This window comes from Lycium ferocissimum, chromosome 7 (assembly GCF_029784015.1).
Source record: "Lycium ferocissimum isolate CSIRO_LF1 chromosome 7, AGI_CSIRO_Lferr_CH_V1, whole genome shotgun sequence".
NCBI classification, from domain to species: Eukaryota; Viridiplantae; Streptophyta; class Magnoliopsida; order Solanales; family Solanaceae; genus Lycium; species Lycium ferocissimum.
In genome coordinates this window covers 37,059,283-37,074,216 of record NC_081348.1, presented here as the reverse complement: position 1 = coordinate 37,074,216, position 14,934 = coordinate 37,059,283, and the positions used below count along the sequence as shown (strand labels likewise).

The 14,934-nt window shown below is 36.5% G+C and overlaps 2 protein-coding genes across 2 annotated transcripts; one reads left to right on the top strand and one right to left on the bottom strand.

Moving 5' to 3' along the window:
• The first annotated feature begins 209 nt into the window (after positions 1-209).
• Positions 210-3,356, top strand: LOC132062181 (putative F-box protein PP2-B12). Its single transcript, XM_059454804.1, has 4 exons — positions 210-574; positions 666-832; positions 1,318-1,467; positions 2,433-3,356. The coding sequence occupies exons 1-4, from the start codon at positions 278-280 to the stop codon at positions 3,034-3,036; spliced, it is 1,218 nt and encodes a 405-aa protein (XP_059310787.1). The 5' UTR covers positions 210-277; the 3' UTR covers positions 3,037-3,356.
• Positions 3,357-5,048: 1,692 nt separating this feature from the next.
• Positions 5,049-9,702, bottom strand: LOC132062180 (uncharacterized). The gene is made up of 2 exons (XM_059454803.1): positions 8,828-9,702; positions 5,049-6,710 (listed from the first exon to the last, which is right to left on the bottom strand). Exons 1-2 carry the CDS (start codon positions 9,585-9,587, stop codon positions 5,374-5,376), a joined length of 2,097 nt encoding a protein of 698 aa, XP_059310786.1. The 5' UTR covers positions 9,588-9,702; the 3' UTR covers positions 5,049-5,373.
• Positions 9,703-14,934: the final 5,232 nt, after the last annotated feature.

The window sequence follows — 14,934 nt, the reverse complement described above, 5'->3', positions numbered from 1 at the left end:
CTTTCGCTTGTGTAGGGAGGCGCCTAACCAGCAAGCCAAGCAGGCCGTTTGAATAAAGGATATCATTTGTAATATACTTATACGTGTTCTGTTCTTTTTCCAGATTATATACATAAACATTATTTAAAATCCTAGCCATAAGATGTCTGGGTAATCAGTAAGCAATACTGTAGGGGACCAATTTACGGTTCTCATTTTCTTCCTATAAATCAAAAGTTTTCTTTACTCATTTGTAACGCCAATAAAATTCTTGATTTGTTTATCTTTCTTGTTTCCAATGGAGAATTTGAATGGTGAATATGAGAGGACTACAACTTTGCTGATGCTACCAGAGGATTGTACGGATAAGATCTTGGCCTTTATAAGCCCTCTGGATGTTTGCCACCTGTCCCTCGTCTCTAAATCAGTTCAATCCGTCGCTGATTCTGATTCCGTTTGGGAAAAATTTCTGCCGTCTGATTATCAATCAATTATTGACGTATCACTGAATCCCAATGCCAATTTTCCTTTAAAAAAGAAGGATCTCTTTGTTTATCTGTACCATAATGATCACTTAATTGATGGAGGCCGCAAGGTAAAAACTGAGAAAAACCGATTATTTATTTTACATATATTTTTTTTTTCATTGGTTGTTGGTTTCTTACTTTATGTTATTGTTCAAACAGATTTTCTCACTGGAAAAATGGACGGGAAAGAAATGCTATTTTTCAGGTGCAAGGGATCTTAATATTACATGGGGTGATACACCAAAGTATTGGAAATGGACTTCACTCCAGAGTCCAGGTTTGCCATTGTTTCAGCAGATATTTACTTTTGTGAAGTTGTTGTTAATGTTTGGAGATTCAAACAAATTTTTTCTTTGATTATAATTTGCTATTAGCTATATTGACTTGTACTAATACTTTCGTACTCCTTTGCGCTAATTTATGTGACACTTTTCCAGAGTCATTTTGAGTAATTTTTAAAGTAAATTGGACTAGATCAACTCAACATTTTAAAATTAAAATTTAGATATTAATAAACTATACAAAAATGTAATTCTTCTTATGTTATACTTTAAATTGTTGCTCAAAGTTAAAGTTAGTTTGAGTATCGAAAAGTGATAAGTGTCACATAAATTGGGACAGAGAGGGTATAGTTTTCCAATACGTAAATTTTATTCTTTATAAAAGAAATTGAAGAATCTATATCCGATTCATATTTTGACCCTCATATGCTCAACTCCTTTCACATAAATTGAAACAAAGGGAGTATCCTTTTCTTGGAACAGATATATGCATTTAGGTGACATTTGTGTATTTCCTATTCTCAAATTAGGTTTCGGGAGGTGGCTGAGCTCATAAGTGTTTGGTGGCTTGAAATTCGTGGCACAATAAGAGCTGGTGTTCTGTCACCACAAACATTCTACACATCTTACCTTGTTTACAAGTTGGAAGATGAATATGGGTTTCATCATAAACCCTCAGATAGGGATGGCAATAGGGCGGGTTAGGGCAGGTTAGGGCGGAGCAAGCCTTGACCTGCTAAGATTTTGACCCGCCCTGCCTTGCCCTGTTTAGCTTTTTTCAAGGAAATTGCCCTGCCCTGCCCTGCCCCGCCCCGCCCCGTTTATATTATCTTTCATTTTTCCTCTTTATTTTTCACTTCGAAGCATGACATATTTTCTTAAAAACAATTAGATGAATGATTAGTTCCTAAAATTGAATTTTTTCTTTTCATCGTTCAAATTTCAAAATAGAACTAGAATTTACATATTTTACTATGTTTAGCATGAAAATACACAAAACCATCTTTAGTATAATTAAATAAGCTTGAAGGAATGTCTGAGTTAAAAAAAAATGATTTGTCTTAATTACTAAAGACAAACTTGTGATGTAAATATAACTGGCAATTAGTAGTATTTCACCTTTTTGTAGATGTCTTTTTAGTGATTTCTTCTAAATAAATATTGTTAATCGTAAGATCAGTTAATTAGGCGATCACTTTTGCGATAAATAGGAAAGGTTTTGTACAAGCTTAAACAAATAGAATAGTTCTATTACTGGGTTTACTTCGTAAGTTTAGTTTTATAATAAAAAAATATTGATTTTAATTTATGCTAGAAGTCATATTAACAAATAAGAATTTAATAACAGAAATGAAAAATCTTACAAACTTCCAAGCAATCATGCTTATACTTTTAGTAGTAAAGAACGACGCTTCAAAATGTGGATTCAAACTAAGGAACAAGAATAAAATAGTCATTTTTTACCCAACCCACTTATAACCCATTTCTTACCCTACCCTGCCCTGCCCTATTAAAACTTTTCAAAAATTAAATTTTGCCTTGCCCCGCCCCGCCCCATTTATATGTTTCCCTGCCCTGCCCTATTATGACTTTGCCCTGCCCTGCCCCTCCCTGCCCTACCCTAATTGCCAAACATACCCTCAGAGGTTTCAGTTGAAGTTTCTGGGGTTGAATTCGACAAACGATTTGTATTTCTGATGCCGGAGGGTAGGGCAGTTTATATTCCTCCGATCTCTGTTGCAGAGGACGAGTCCGGGCAACCAGATGATGATTATGAGGAATTAGTGTATCCTCTGCCCTCTGGTGCAGAGGACGAGCCCGGGCAACCAGATGATTATGCGGAGTCCGTGTATACTCTTCCCTCTGATGTAGAGGACGATCCGGGGCTAGCGGATGATGATTGTGAGGTGTCAGTTTATAGTCCGTCTTCTGATGCAGAGGAAGAGCCCGGGCAACCAGATGATGATTATGAGGAGTCAGTATATATTCTGCCCTTTGATGCAGAGGACGAGCCCAGGCGACCAGATTATGATTGGTGGGGGCAGCGTTTCCCGGAGGTTGCTTTTATTCAACGTCCCAAACTTAGAGACGATGGCTGGTTTGAGGTAGAGTTGGGTGAGTTTTATACTCAAAATGAAGATGATTGCATAGAGATGAGTTTGAAAGAGGTGAAGGACTGTGTATCTCAAAAGCAAGGCCTTATTGTTGAAGGAATTGAGATAAGGCCTTCAATTATCACATTTTTTTAGAAAATATTTTTGCCATACAGCTACCATGTATTCCGAATAGAACATGTTTCTTTCTGGAGCACTCCTCTATTTCAAATATGTTTTGGTGCTATGGTGACTGTCTTTCTTGTTTATAAACTCATACTGGACCTTTTGTTTCAGATTCATGATCATATAAGCTGGCAAAACTAGGCTTGCACTTTCCATTTCATAAACTGCCAATTATTAGTGGAATGCTCAGTGAATTAGATGACAGGTTGGTTCTTTAGTTTGAATATTTGTAAGCATAAGGTGCAGAAGACATTATTTTTCAAGAATCATCCTTGTTTTACTTTTAAGAAGTTCACTTTTATACTAGGTAGCAATACTATGTTGTGTATAGCATAATGCGGCAAAATCTAAATTAAGGGGATTGAGTCATAGTTGCTTGGTTGTATTGAGAGAATAATTTACATAAGAATCTGAACAACTGTACATATATTTAGTCGTGTGTTAAAACAAAAAAAAAAAATGACCATTGAGGCAAATTGAATATGATAGTGATTAATCAGAAAGAAGAAAACTACAGAAGACTTCAACAAAAGAAAAACAGGTTCCTCCTGGTAATCAATTCTTCATCAAAGATTCAATACCAGAAACACTGCTTTGAGGAGCTGGTGATATTGCTTTTGCTTGCATGTCAAATAGCCACCAGTTTTCACCTATTTGCTGAGTAAAATATAAGCAATTGCTCCTGCATCCTAGCTTGCTGCCATTAATCCACATACAACATTCCTCTTCAACGAACAATGTTCTATGCCCAAGGCTTTCCATGTTAACCCATAACAGTTTTTGAATATCAAGCCTGTAAACTTCAACATCATCCACTGTCTTGATGGATCTTTTAAGATTAAGAAAATCAATAAGATTTCCCCATCTGATTCAACTAAAATTTCCATGAATTGCCTTGAAATAACAGAAGGAACAGCCCTGCTTGAGCTGATCTCAGTGACTCTTAAGGCTAGAATCAATTTCTTCAATGACTGCAAGGGTCCCCTGCAAACTCAAGGCGAAGAATTTCCCTTTATAGCCAATGGCATTTATGAACTGAAATGGCTCACCTGAGCCAAAAGGATCAGTGACATTACAGTCTTGTTTTGTCCACACACATTCTTTTCCGGCCCCCTTTTTACAAAACACAAAAGCTGGAGAAGAAGCTCCTGTTAGCACCATTATTATACAGGTTTTCCAGTAATCTTTGAGACCTATGGGATGAAATGTAGATAAAGTTGCAAACTTGAATGGCATCCGGGTATCCCAAATTGGAAGGTGACAGTAAATCTTTCTGTACGATGTCCACAAAAAGATATCATCTGGATAGCGTCCAACTGCTATTAGTGCTCCATTGGAATGACCCATGAAATAGATCCAAGGGTCCTTCCATGTCCGCGATCTTCTACCATAAGACCAACAATATCCCCTATGAAATCAGATATTGAAGCAGTGAGAATGATCCTTGTTTTGTTGAATTTCAGGGAGTTGTGGCCATAGGGACTTCCCTTGGAGCACAAGGTCAGCGGCAGTTTCTCTCAATTAAATAGTTGAGTTGACCATTTGGATGCCTCATTAATCTACAACCCATATGGAACTCATTGTGAAAAAAGAAGTCCATAAAGTATATGCCTCCAGTTTGAACAACTGTTTATGAGATTCAGAAGACAAATTATTTTTCAAATATCATCCTCGTTTTTGTTTCAAAAAGGTTCACGGTTGATAGCAAGTAGAAGTAACGATGTCCTGCATGTACCAACATAATGCATCAAATTGTTCAACATACCTCCCAAAGTCGGATTCAAGGACAGTTCACACACTGCTCGAATGTAATCTAAGTGGTCTGAGTTCAATGCCATCGGTTACAATGAGCTACTCATCAATAACCTAGCTCAAAACCAACTTGGTCAACAGGGAATTCCTTCAAATTGACTCTTGATCTCTACTTCTTATAGCATATTTACATATATCCAACTGATTAAGAAAACATAAATGATAAAAAATTTTTGCAGAAGTCAGCTGTACTCTTGATTCTTGGAGCCTGCGGCTAATTAAATAAACAGCTGGAACTGGGAGGCTAAGATTATAAATGCTTTTTTCTGGACAAGCTCCAAAAGTCAACATCCTCTCAAGCATTCACCATAGATGGTTCCAAAAGACTGGAGGAAACAAAAATCTTCAATATTTAAACATGAGTCTGCTTATATGAAACTTTCTGAAAGAGGACATACCCTCTGTTCTTATTTGTACTATAGTCAAAAAAAGAAAAATCAAGCACCTGTTCAAAGTTTGGGTAGATTTTTTTCTTGACTAGCTACTTGTTCTACCTCAACAATTCATCCATAGTACATCATCAAATTCACCCCTCAACTTATCTCCTACTAGTTCTTTCCCTTCTGCGTCCAAAGTAGTCATAGACATAGCCGATGGGTGCCACGCCGGAGTTCCATTCTCATATGAGTTACATGTCAATCGTCGCAACCCACTCCCATCCAACTTCACCAAATATAATTCACCATACGGCTGGTACTGGTTTGGCAGTGACACCGGTTCCGCTGTTACTCCGCCCAAGTTACCCGTGAACAGAAGCCACTCACAGTCCTTACTAAAGCATACGTGGTTTAGTCTCTCCTTATCCACTTCATCAGATCCCTCCGGCCCTGCCACGTGGATCCTCCGAAGACCGGTGCCATCTGGATGAATTACGTAAATGCTAAAGCAATTGATGTTATCTGGATTGTGCCTGTTGGAAGAAAATGCAATCAGCTTTCCGTCAGGTGACCAGCTTGGCATTGTATCAATCCATGGCCCTTCTGTTAGCTGACGGATTCCTCCCCCCTCCAGCTCTCCCTTAACGGCGTCCACAATATACAGATTTTTGTGTCCAGAACGGCCTGAACGGAATACGACGTGCTTCCCGTCTGGCGAGCAAGAAGGGAAGGCATTATTTCCAGTCTCCTCTTTTGTGAGAACTTTAATTCCAACTGGATCAATTTCCTCGCTTTCGCAGTTTAATGAATTGAATGAAACTCGCGCGATTTGAACAGTTGCTTTTACAGTGTCGAATACAGGTCCGATTGATGTAAAAATCACGTTGGGTTCAGCTGGAGACCAGGAGTTGCCGAAAGACGTACGACCTTTGAACAATGTCCATCTCTTGGAACCATCTGATTTAACGATTTTGAGGCCTGAATTAGCATTAAAGTCGTGATTGTATGCAACAAAGTCACCCGAGGGAGAGAAGGAAGCGAATGATCCATTAAGCCTCAACATTCTCAGTCCTTTTTCTAGAGAAATTACTTCATCCAAAAGAGGAATTGTTGTTGCATCTGATTCACCCCGAAACCTGTGATAACTGAGAGATGTAGACATAGGAGAGAAGAATGGATTGTAATGGTGGGTGGTAGGGTTAAGCAACTCAGTCACCGGATAGAACTTGTTCGACTCCACATCGAAAATCTCAATGTGGCGATAGCTCTTCCCCGATCTTCTAGTAGCAATAGCAATAATATTTCTATGTGAGGCTGCTGTAGGAGTAAAGCAGTGCACACCAGGAGGAGTGACTCGAACCGGATCACCATCAGCTCCCAAATTGTCGGGCAAATTGACTCTAAAAATGCTCCACCAACCATCATCAGCTTGGCGATGAAAATAGATAGTCGAATCTCAAGTTGTCACGACCCGGTAGACTAGTGCCCGAGTTGGGCACCCAAACGCAATCGGCTATGCCGATACATATCAAACGCCGTCTCAAACACATCTCAAACTCAAACACATACATATCGAAAGCCGACAAGGCTAACAGATGGCACATCGGCTCAAAACATATGAGGGTAGAACAACCCACATATTGTCTAACCTCTAAACAAACCAACAGACTAACGTAATCATATGACGGACAGGGCCCCGCCGTACCCCCGAACACACACACACATATGCAACGAACGAGTATATACCAAGATGTAGGCTCCGGATAAAAGCTCTTGGAACCGGAGGATTTAAACTAAATCGGCGATTTGAACAATGTTGAGAACACTGAATTAAGTCACACATCGTGATTCGCAACAGCGTAAAATAACCGGATCATAAGCCATATCACAAGAAGCTAGAGATAACTCCGAATATATATATCAACCGGTCGGAGAGTCGCATAAAATCATTATCAGCGAGTTCAAAAAAGTAGTAAAATGATTCGTTATAACTCTTCCAAACGTCTTCGTAAATGCACAAATGGAAAACATACTCATCACACGTCATACAACCTCCCACGACGATCAATCCGAGCCCTTAGCCGAAAGGAGCGTTCGTAGTTTCAACATCTAAGAATAGAATTCTTTTGAAAACCAAGTTTTTATGCAACTTTAAATTCAATTTTTCCAACAACATCAAAAACCAATATTTTCTTCACGAATACCAAAAGACAAACGCGAATCATAGACATGCCTCGATTACGAGAATAATTTCCTCGAGGCTAGTATCATAGCCTATATTAAACTAAGACATGCCAAAAGAAAGAAGGGTTAAGCTTTACATACCTCGCTTTTTGCACACGATCTCCAAGTAGCGTCAACCAAGCATTTAGGAAGTTCAATGATCAGGGAAAACAACTTGTATATCAACTCGCCAAATTCAACAACACAACAATACCAACAATCATTCTAGCAATATCCATAATCAATTCAAACACCGAGCATTAACAATCTTTCTCCGCACACCCCAACCACATTCCAATTATGCTTATTACGACTACATACTTACAAACCAACATGTAATCAAACTAACGCATATTCAATTATCAATCCAAAACCATTCAAACAACATTCAAGAACTCTTTAAACAATACACACAATATTTCCAACAATCCAACAAACTCTCCATTCCACCCGAAATGATCCTCAAACCCGAGTCTCCTATAACCATGCCATTTCCATAAACATAAAAATTACACTAAATGCACCAAACCTTCCAAATCAGCCCACAACACTTACAATACCAATTGAATCATTAAACTCTCTTATTTTCCAACATAAAATCCACATAACAACAACAACCAAAATTCAGACTCATAATTTCCATTCATTTCAAATCCACAATAACCAAACATGCCACATAAACTTAGTTCATCACTTTTAACATAATCCACACATACACGGCCAACAACTATGTACAGCGCCTCAACTTCAAATAAAGTCTCCATGAATTTCATCCATAACAACATACAACAACACACATAAACCTTCCATAACTCATAAAACAAGATTAGAATTTACCTTTCTTCACAACCCTTCAATTTGTCCAAAGTTGGCCAAGGATGAAAACGACGATTGAAACAACAACTCCACGTTACTAAGCACCCCTCAAATTAGTAGGTTTGCATCAAGGAAATAATTTTTAGAAGGCTAGTTCTTGGTCTTGATTTTTAGTAGCCATGGCCGATGGGTGGGTGTTCTTGCTCTCCCATCTTCTTGATTTTTCTAGTTAATGAAAATGATGATAAAATGGTCCCTAAGTCATTCCTTAATTTCAAATAATGGCCAACCATGTGGCCATGGCCCACCAAAGGTGGCCGGCCACATGGCCAAATTTTACTCCCTCCATTTTTTCAATAATGCCAAGTAATTCCATCTTTGGTCCCAAAGTTTCTTTAATGTTTCCATACCAATAAGTCATACACACTTAGGTCGCATGACAAAATCGAAGGTCACACGTCTCGACTTCGCATCCCGGAATGGTCTTAATCCTAACTTTTCATAGTTAACCGAATCGTTCACGGATGTAACACAAGTAGGCCAGCCGCCGTGTTTGCACACGACTGTCCGCTTTTCAGGGTCTGATTCAGGGAAAACAACAATATCAGTAGTCAAATCATTGAACTCACCAGGCCAACGACGGTTTCCGTAGGATGCAACAGCGATGAGATTTCCAGACTGCGAAATCGCTGGGCTGTAATCAACACAGCCGTACGGAGTCAAGCGGGTGATTTTACCATCATCAATATTGGTGGAATAAAGAGCGGACCAGCTGGTGAAAATCTGTTTGGGCGGCTGGTGAGCTGAAGTATAATAGAGTTGTTTGTTTCGAAGAAATGGACGGTCGAGAAATGGGCTATCAGTGGGAGTAAGAAGTTGTTCAATCTGTAGCTGGTGGGAGGTGACACGTCGCAAGTAAATGCGAGGTGCACCTGATCTCTCGGAGACGAAAACGAGTGTCTGATCATCGTCAAGGAAGTTGCCGTTGTAATTAACGGAGGTACCGTCTGTGAGGCGGTGCTCGGTGGGATATTGAGAAGTATGGAGAGCAGAATTGAGGAAAGTAAGGGGAGATTTGAGAGAGAAGATATCGAAGCCGTAATTGGTTCTGCCAACGGTGGAAAAGATAATAGAACCAGGTGGATGTGGTGATGACTCTGAATCCATAATTGTATTGTTGATGTGCTTTGCAATTCTAGTATTATTATTATAGAGTAATCTGAGCTGCAAATGTAATGCTTGAAAACGGCGACGGACAGTAGGTAGGTGGGTAGTTAGCTTCATGTTAGGCATCAAAGTTTGTTCTTTTATTTTGTTTTGACTCAATGGGAACGTAAAGTGGACACGTCACATAGAAGTGCCTTATCCCAAAGGAAGAAGACAACTAGCTTTGTTAAGTCGGTGGCTGCTCCTCCATAGTCCAAAATTGCACTCCAGATATTATAGTAAAGTTGTTGGACACATGTTCACGTATTAACTAGATAATTTATCCGTGCTTCGCCTTCTGATGAGAAGCATTATTAAATTTATGTACTTTATATAGTAATCAAATGCTATTATATTAGTAAATTTGACAGCGATTCGTGAAATTTTAAAAGACATAATAGATAAGCAAATAATATTTTTATAAATATATTGACATATAAGAGATAAAAAAAATTTATTTCTGTATATATCAAAAACAGTTTCTATAAAAATAAGGGGAAAAGGAATAAAAGAAGAACATGACTACTTGCTTAGCCCCTTCTCAATACATTAAAAGAAATATATACTTCCCTTCTTAAAATAAAGGTGTATTTGGCAGAATATTCTTGAAGCATTTGCTTCAAAGCATCCAGCAAAACTTTTACTAGTACTAAAAAGATTTTTCTAGTCTAGTACAATAAAAGTTCAACTTATTATATTTGCACGCACACATATATCTATTTTATTGATGTAGAAAAGATTCCTATTGAAAAGCAAATTCTAATTAATTTTGAGAAAGCTCTTAAAACGCGACATTCCATAGTCATTTCTAATCTTCAAGCACCATGACACAAACTAATGTTCCTAATTCATTAGTGTGCACAATGAGATAGTAAATAAATTAAATCAATAATTCATTAATTATTTTTATAGTACGTGTAGGTGAAATAACATTTTTATCACTCCCTTGATTCTTAAAATGGAAATAATAGAAAGTACTTTTCAGGAATTTTTTTTCTTCTTATTTCTATAATGTGTTTTATTTGGTCTTGTCTTTTCGCGCAAGATTGATGTTTCTTTACTTTATTTGGTAGTTAACTTATGCTTCACAAAAGTCTTGATAAAAAGTTTAAATAAAGAAGAATATTCGAATGAAAATAACAAATGATGAAAAGCCCACCAATTTAGGCCACTTTTCAGTGACGGAATCAAGTGCTAATCCTGCCACCATTTTCCTTATGCTGTTCTTCTCTTCCCGTCTTTCCTCTTTCTTTTCTTTCTTTCGTTTTTATCTTCTTATACTATTTAATTTCATCTGTTTATTGTCCTTCAATTTCACTCTCTCCCTACCACTTTAATATTTAATTCAATTACTCTCTTTGCTCCCAATTTGTCTTAAAATCTCAGAAAACTGCGTAACAATCTCTAGTTAATGTTTTTGGTAAAACAATTTTCTTTACTCTAAATTTCTCCCTATTATTGACTTTGGCACAGATCGATAGCCACAAACACTCTTGTCCGTGCTTGAAATCTCATGCCATGCTGTCATACCACTAATTAAATATGTTTAATGTAAAACTAAAACGCTCTTGTTAAGCCTTAGATATAGTATTTTCAAAATATATATGTTAATCTGTTGACAGTTACAAGAGTTAGAAGTCGAAGAGTCATTGAAACATCTGTTGATTTTATGATTTCCTTCTCCATCTCAATTATGCAAATGTTAATTACAAGGACATACTAATGACTAATTACTTATTACCAGACTGATGAGTACATGTACTCACAGATAAAATAGAAAAATAAGTAGAAAAGCTCCAAAATAAATTCAAGAAGTGAGCTTAATTTGATATTCTTTGCCTCATGTCGTCGTTTAATATAACACCACTATCGTCGTTTAATATAACACCACTATCTTACCAGTACATCCAAAGAATCCCATCACAAACTCCTTTGATTTTGTCATTTCTGCACATGCAGCAGCACCCTTCATTGATTTTGTCATTTCTGCACATGCAACAGCACCCTTCATTATACACTTGTATCTATATTCTGATAAAGGACAAAAGAAATTAAAACATAATTGAACATAATTTTAATAATTTTCAATTCTCATCTCAAAATCACCAGATCTTTTCATGTTATAAATATTTGTCGGTGCAGGGAAAGAAAAAAAAGGAGCTTAATTAAACAAAACAAAAACAAAAAAATCAATAAAAGGAGCTTAATTAAACAAATCAAACCAATAATACAAATTAAACAGTAACCTAGTAACACTGAACAATCTCAATAGGGGAAAAAAAAAAGAATATCACTCCCTCAAATTGCTGGGAGAACAAGAGAAAAGAAAATTACTCTATCATATGCAAAAAGTAAATTGGATGAAGAAATTGAAAGTGAAAAGTTGTTACAACTTGCAAGCTTTGTTCTCTCCAACCTATGTAACACAAGAATTCGTCTTCTTAATTAATTAAGGAAATTAAGCAAACGGTTATTCATGCTTTATTAGGTAAAAGAAACGGCTGTCAATACTTAATTAGGAAAAAATGGGCATTTAAACCTTCATTTATTTAATGAATATATTATGGGCTTCTTCTCTACTAATTAAGGAAGGCAAAGGGTTTTTTATGCTTTATTAGGTTCAGCAAAGTATTGTCAGCTTAATTAGGGGAAATAGGCATTTAATCCGTTAGTATTAAGAGACCTAGAGGATTAAAGTCTTGCCAGCTATCATTTTAAAAACGTTTTCCTCATTAATTAAATAATAATTTTGCCACTTTTATATTTTTCAGAATAAGTTCAACAGAAAAATTAGGAGAAAAAAAGTTAAAAATCACAAAAAAGATAAATGTCATTCCTGATCAATGAGAGGTGTCATGTCATCGTGTCCATTCCCGGCTTTATTAGATATATTGATTCAAGCCTTATCTACTCCTTGAGTTTTAGCACTACACTCACCCATAATGGGTCCTTATTCTCATTAATTGTAGTGGAATTAGATCCGATTTTACCCTTGATTACTAGACCTCACATTGTGAGAATTTATTGGGTATGTTATTGTTGTTACCCAGATATATTAGAGCTTCTACAAACAAAATCCTCTATCAGCGTCTTAGGCTTCACGCTTATTCCTAGGCAATCAACAAATGGTCGCACGTGGAGATAATACTTCACATCCCACCTAATACCGCCGTGTCAAATTATCTGTCTTTTTTTTATTTTACGCGCTCCTTAAGAAATAATATTAATTAATAAGTATATTTGATTATTTTATTCTTATTTACGTTTAAGTTATAATTTTTCTCCTCGGAATGTTTTACACTATTTATGTGTTATCTTTATTAATTAATGACAAAATTCTGGTAAAATGAGAAAAAAAAATTAATTATGTCTTGAACTTTAAAAATAACAAATAATTTTAAAAAATTATTTTTAGTAATCACGATAACTAATTTAAGAGACAGAATAATAGCTGCTCCAAATCAGTGATGTGCTTGCAGATGTTTTTATCACTTAACTTGGTCGCACATGGGACTTCCCTATTGGCTCACATTCTCCATGACTTGATGACACCATCAAAGCTAATGTTTACCATAAGACTGAGTTCACTTGAGATTAAGCTGGTGAGTTCTTTGGGAAAATTTGGCCATGGGCCATGAAATTTGATTCTTTTCCTTGACTTTTTGGACCATGTTGAAATTTTTTTGGTAGAAAAATGGGAGCTAGAGAAGGAAATGGTATGTGCATACAGCTTGAGGCAGACTAAAAATGATCAAGATCAGATGTGGCCACCAAGTAAATGTAGTCTCCAAGGTAGTTGATCTCTTGGAGCACAAGGTTAGTAGTAGTTTCTTTCAATTAAATATTTGAGTTGACTATTTAGGTGCCTTATTAATGTACCACCCGTATGGAGCTCATTGTGAAAGAAGAAAAGGAGTGCATTTAATATTTGTTTTCATATTATATTGAGGATCACCTTTGCAAATGAATTGTGTTAATTAACAAAATTAGCAGGGAGTCTGCAAAAAGCTTAAACTATGGCTCACTCCATTCAAGATAAGTCGAAGAAAGATTAAATATGCAAACTTCAAATTTAGTTCCCCTTTGACGGTGAAGTGCGATTTCGTTTAGATGAAAACATAAATATTAGGCCCCGTTTGTCCATAGATACCAAAAAAAAAATTCACTTTTTTTTGAAATTTTGGAGTTGGAGTTGGAGTTGTGTTTGACCATAGTTTTTGATGAAATATAGTTGTAAAAAAGTGAAAAAAGTGATTTTTTTTTTAAAAACAAGTTTTTTGAGTTTTTGGTATTCCGGAATACAACTTTAAGTTGTATTCGGAATTTTTATGACAAACGATTCGATTCGGAAAAAAGTGAAAAAAAATTAAAAAAAATGAATAATTTTATGTACTAAACGGCACCTTAGAATATGTTGGAAGGAATGAAAACTCAACCTACAAAAAGAATTCCTTCAAATCACAATTCATCTCTACAATTTATCGCATATTTTTATCTCCCTCCGTTTCAAAGAAATGTCTTACTTTTCTTTTTAGTCCTTTTAAAAAAGAATGTCTCTTTCCTTTTTTGGCAACTCTTCAAATCTAACTTTCCATATGGCATGTCTAAGACAACAAGATTAAATGACATTTTGGTACATTCGACATATTTTCAGTTTAAGACTACAAAATTCAAAAGTCTTCTTGACTTTCTTAAACTCCGCGCCAAACGGGGGAAGTAGATGATAAAATAATTTTTGAAGAAGTCAACTATCTTGATTCTTGGAGCCTAAGGCTAATAAAATAAACAGCTGGTACAGGGGAGATTAGATTATAAAAGCTTTGTTTGAATTGTGAGACAAGCTCCAGAATTAGACCTTGTTCTTTTCATCCATTATCTATACATGGCTCCAAATGATAGGAAAAAACAGAAAATTTCATCTAAAAAAGAATCTTCTTATGTGGAACCGTGGCAAGATCTTCCTGAAAAGCTACTCAACTTTCTCAAAAAGCGACGTCTCTCCAGGAAATGTGGCACTGTACAATTCATAGGTTCTGCTGGTGTGTCTAAATCATGGAGATGTGCATCCAAGAAATGTGATTCCATCGCACAATCACCGTGGCTTGAGCTTTCAAATGAAACTCAATGCTATTGCAAGACTCAGCAGCACACCTTCGACAGCTCATTTGAAGAAGGTGGTGGCTATTGGTGGCACGGTAGAAGTAGGCCACGTTATGATCCTTGGAAGCATCTTCATTACTACTCACCTTGGTTTATCGTGAAAGGAAAGAAGATTCATATTGATTACTGTCATCAGAACAATAACAGAGGCAATGTTCATTGGGCTATTCACTTATCCCATATAAAAAGATCATCATTAATTTCCTATTCCCCTTATTGTGGGGGTTGTTGTTGTTTCCCACCTTTTCCAGTTTATCCATTGGGGCAAAACCAA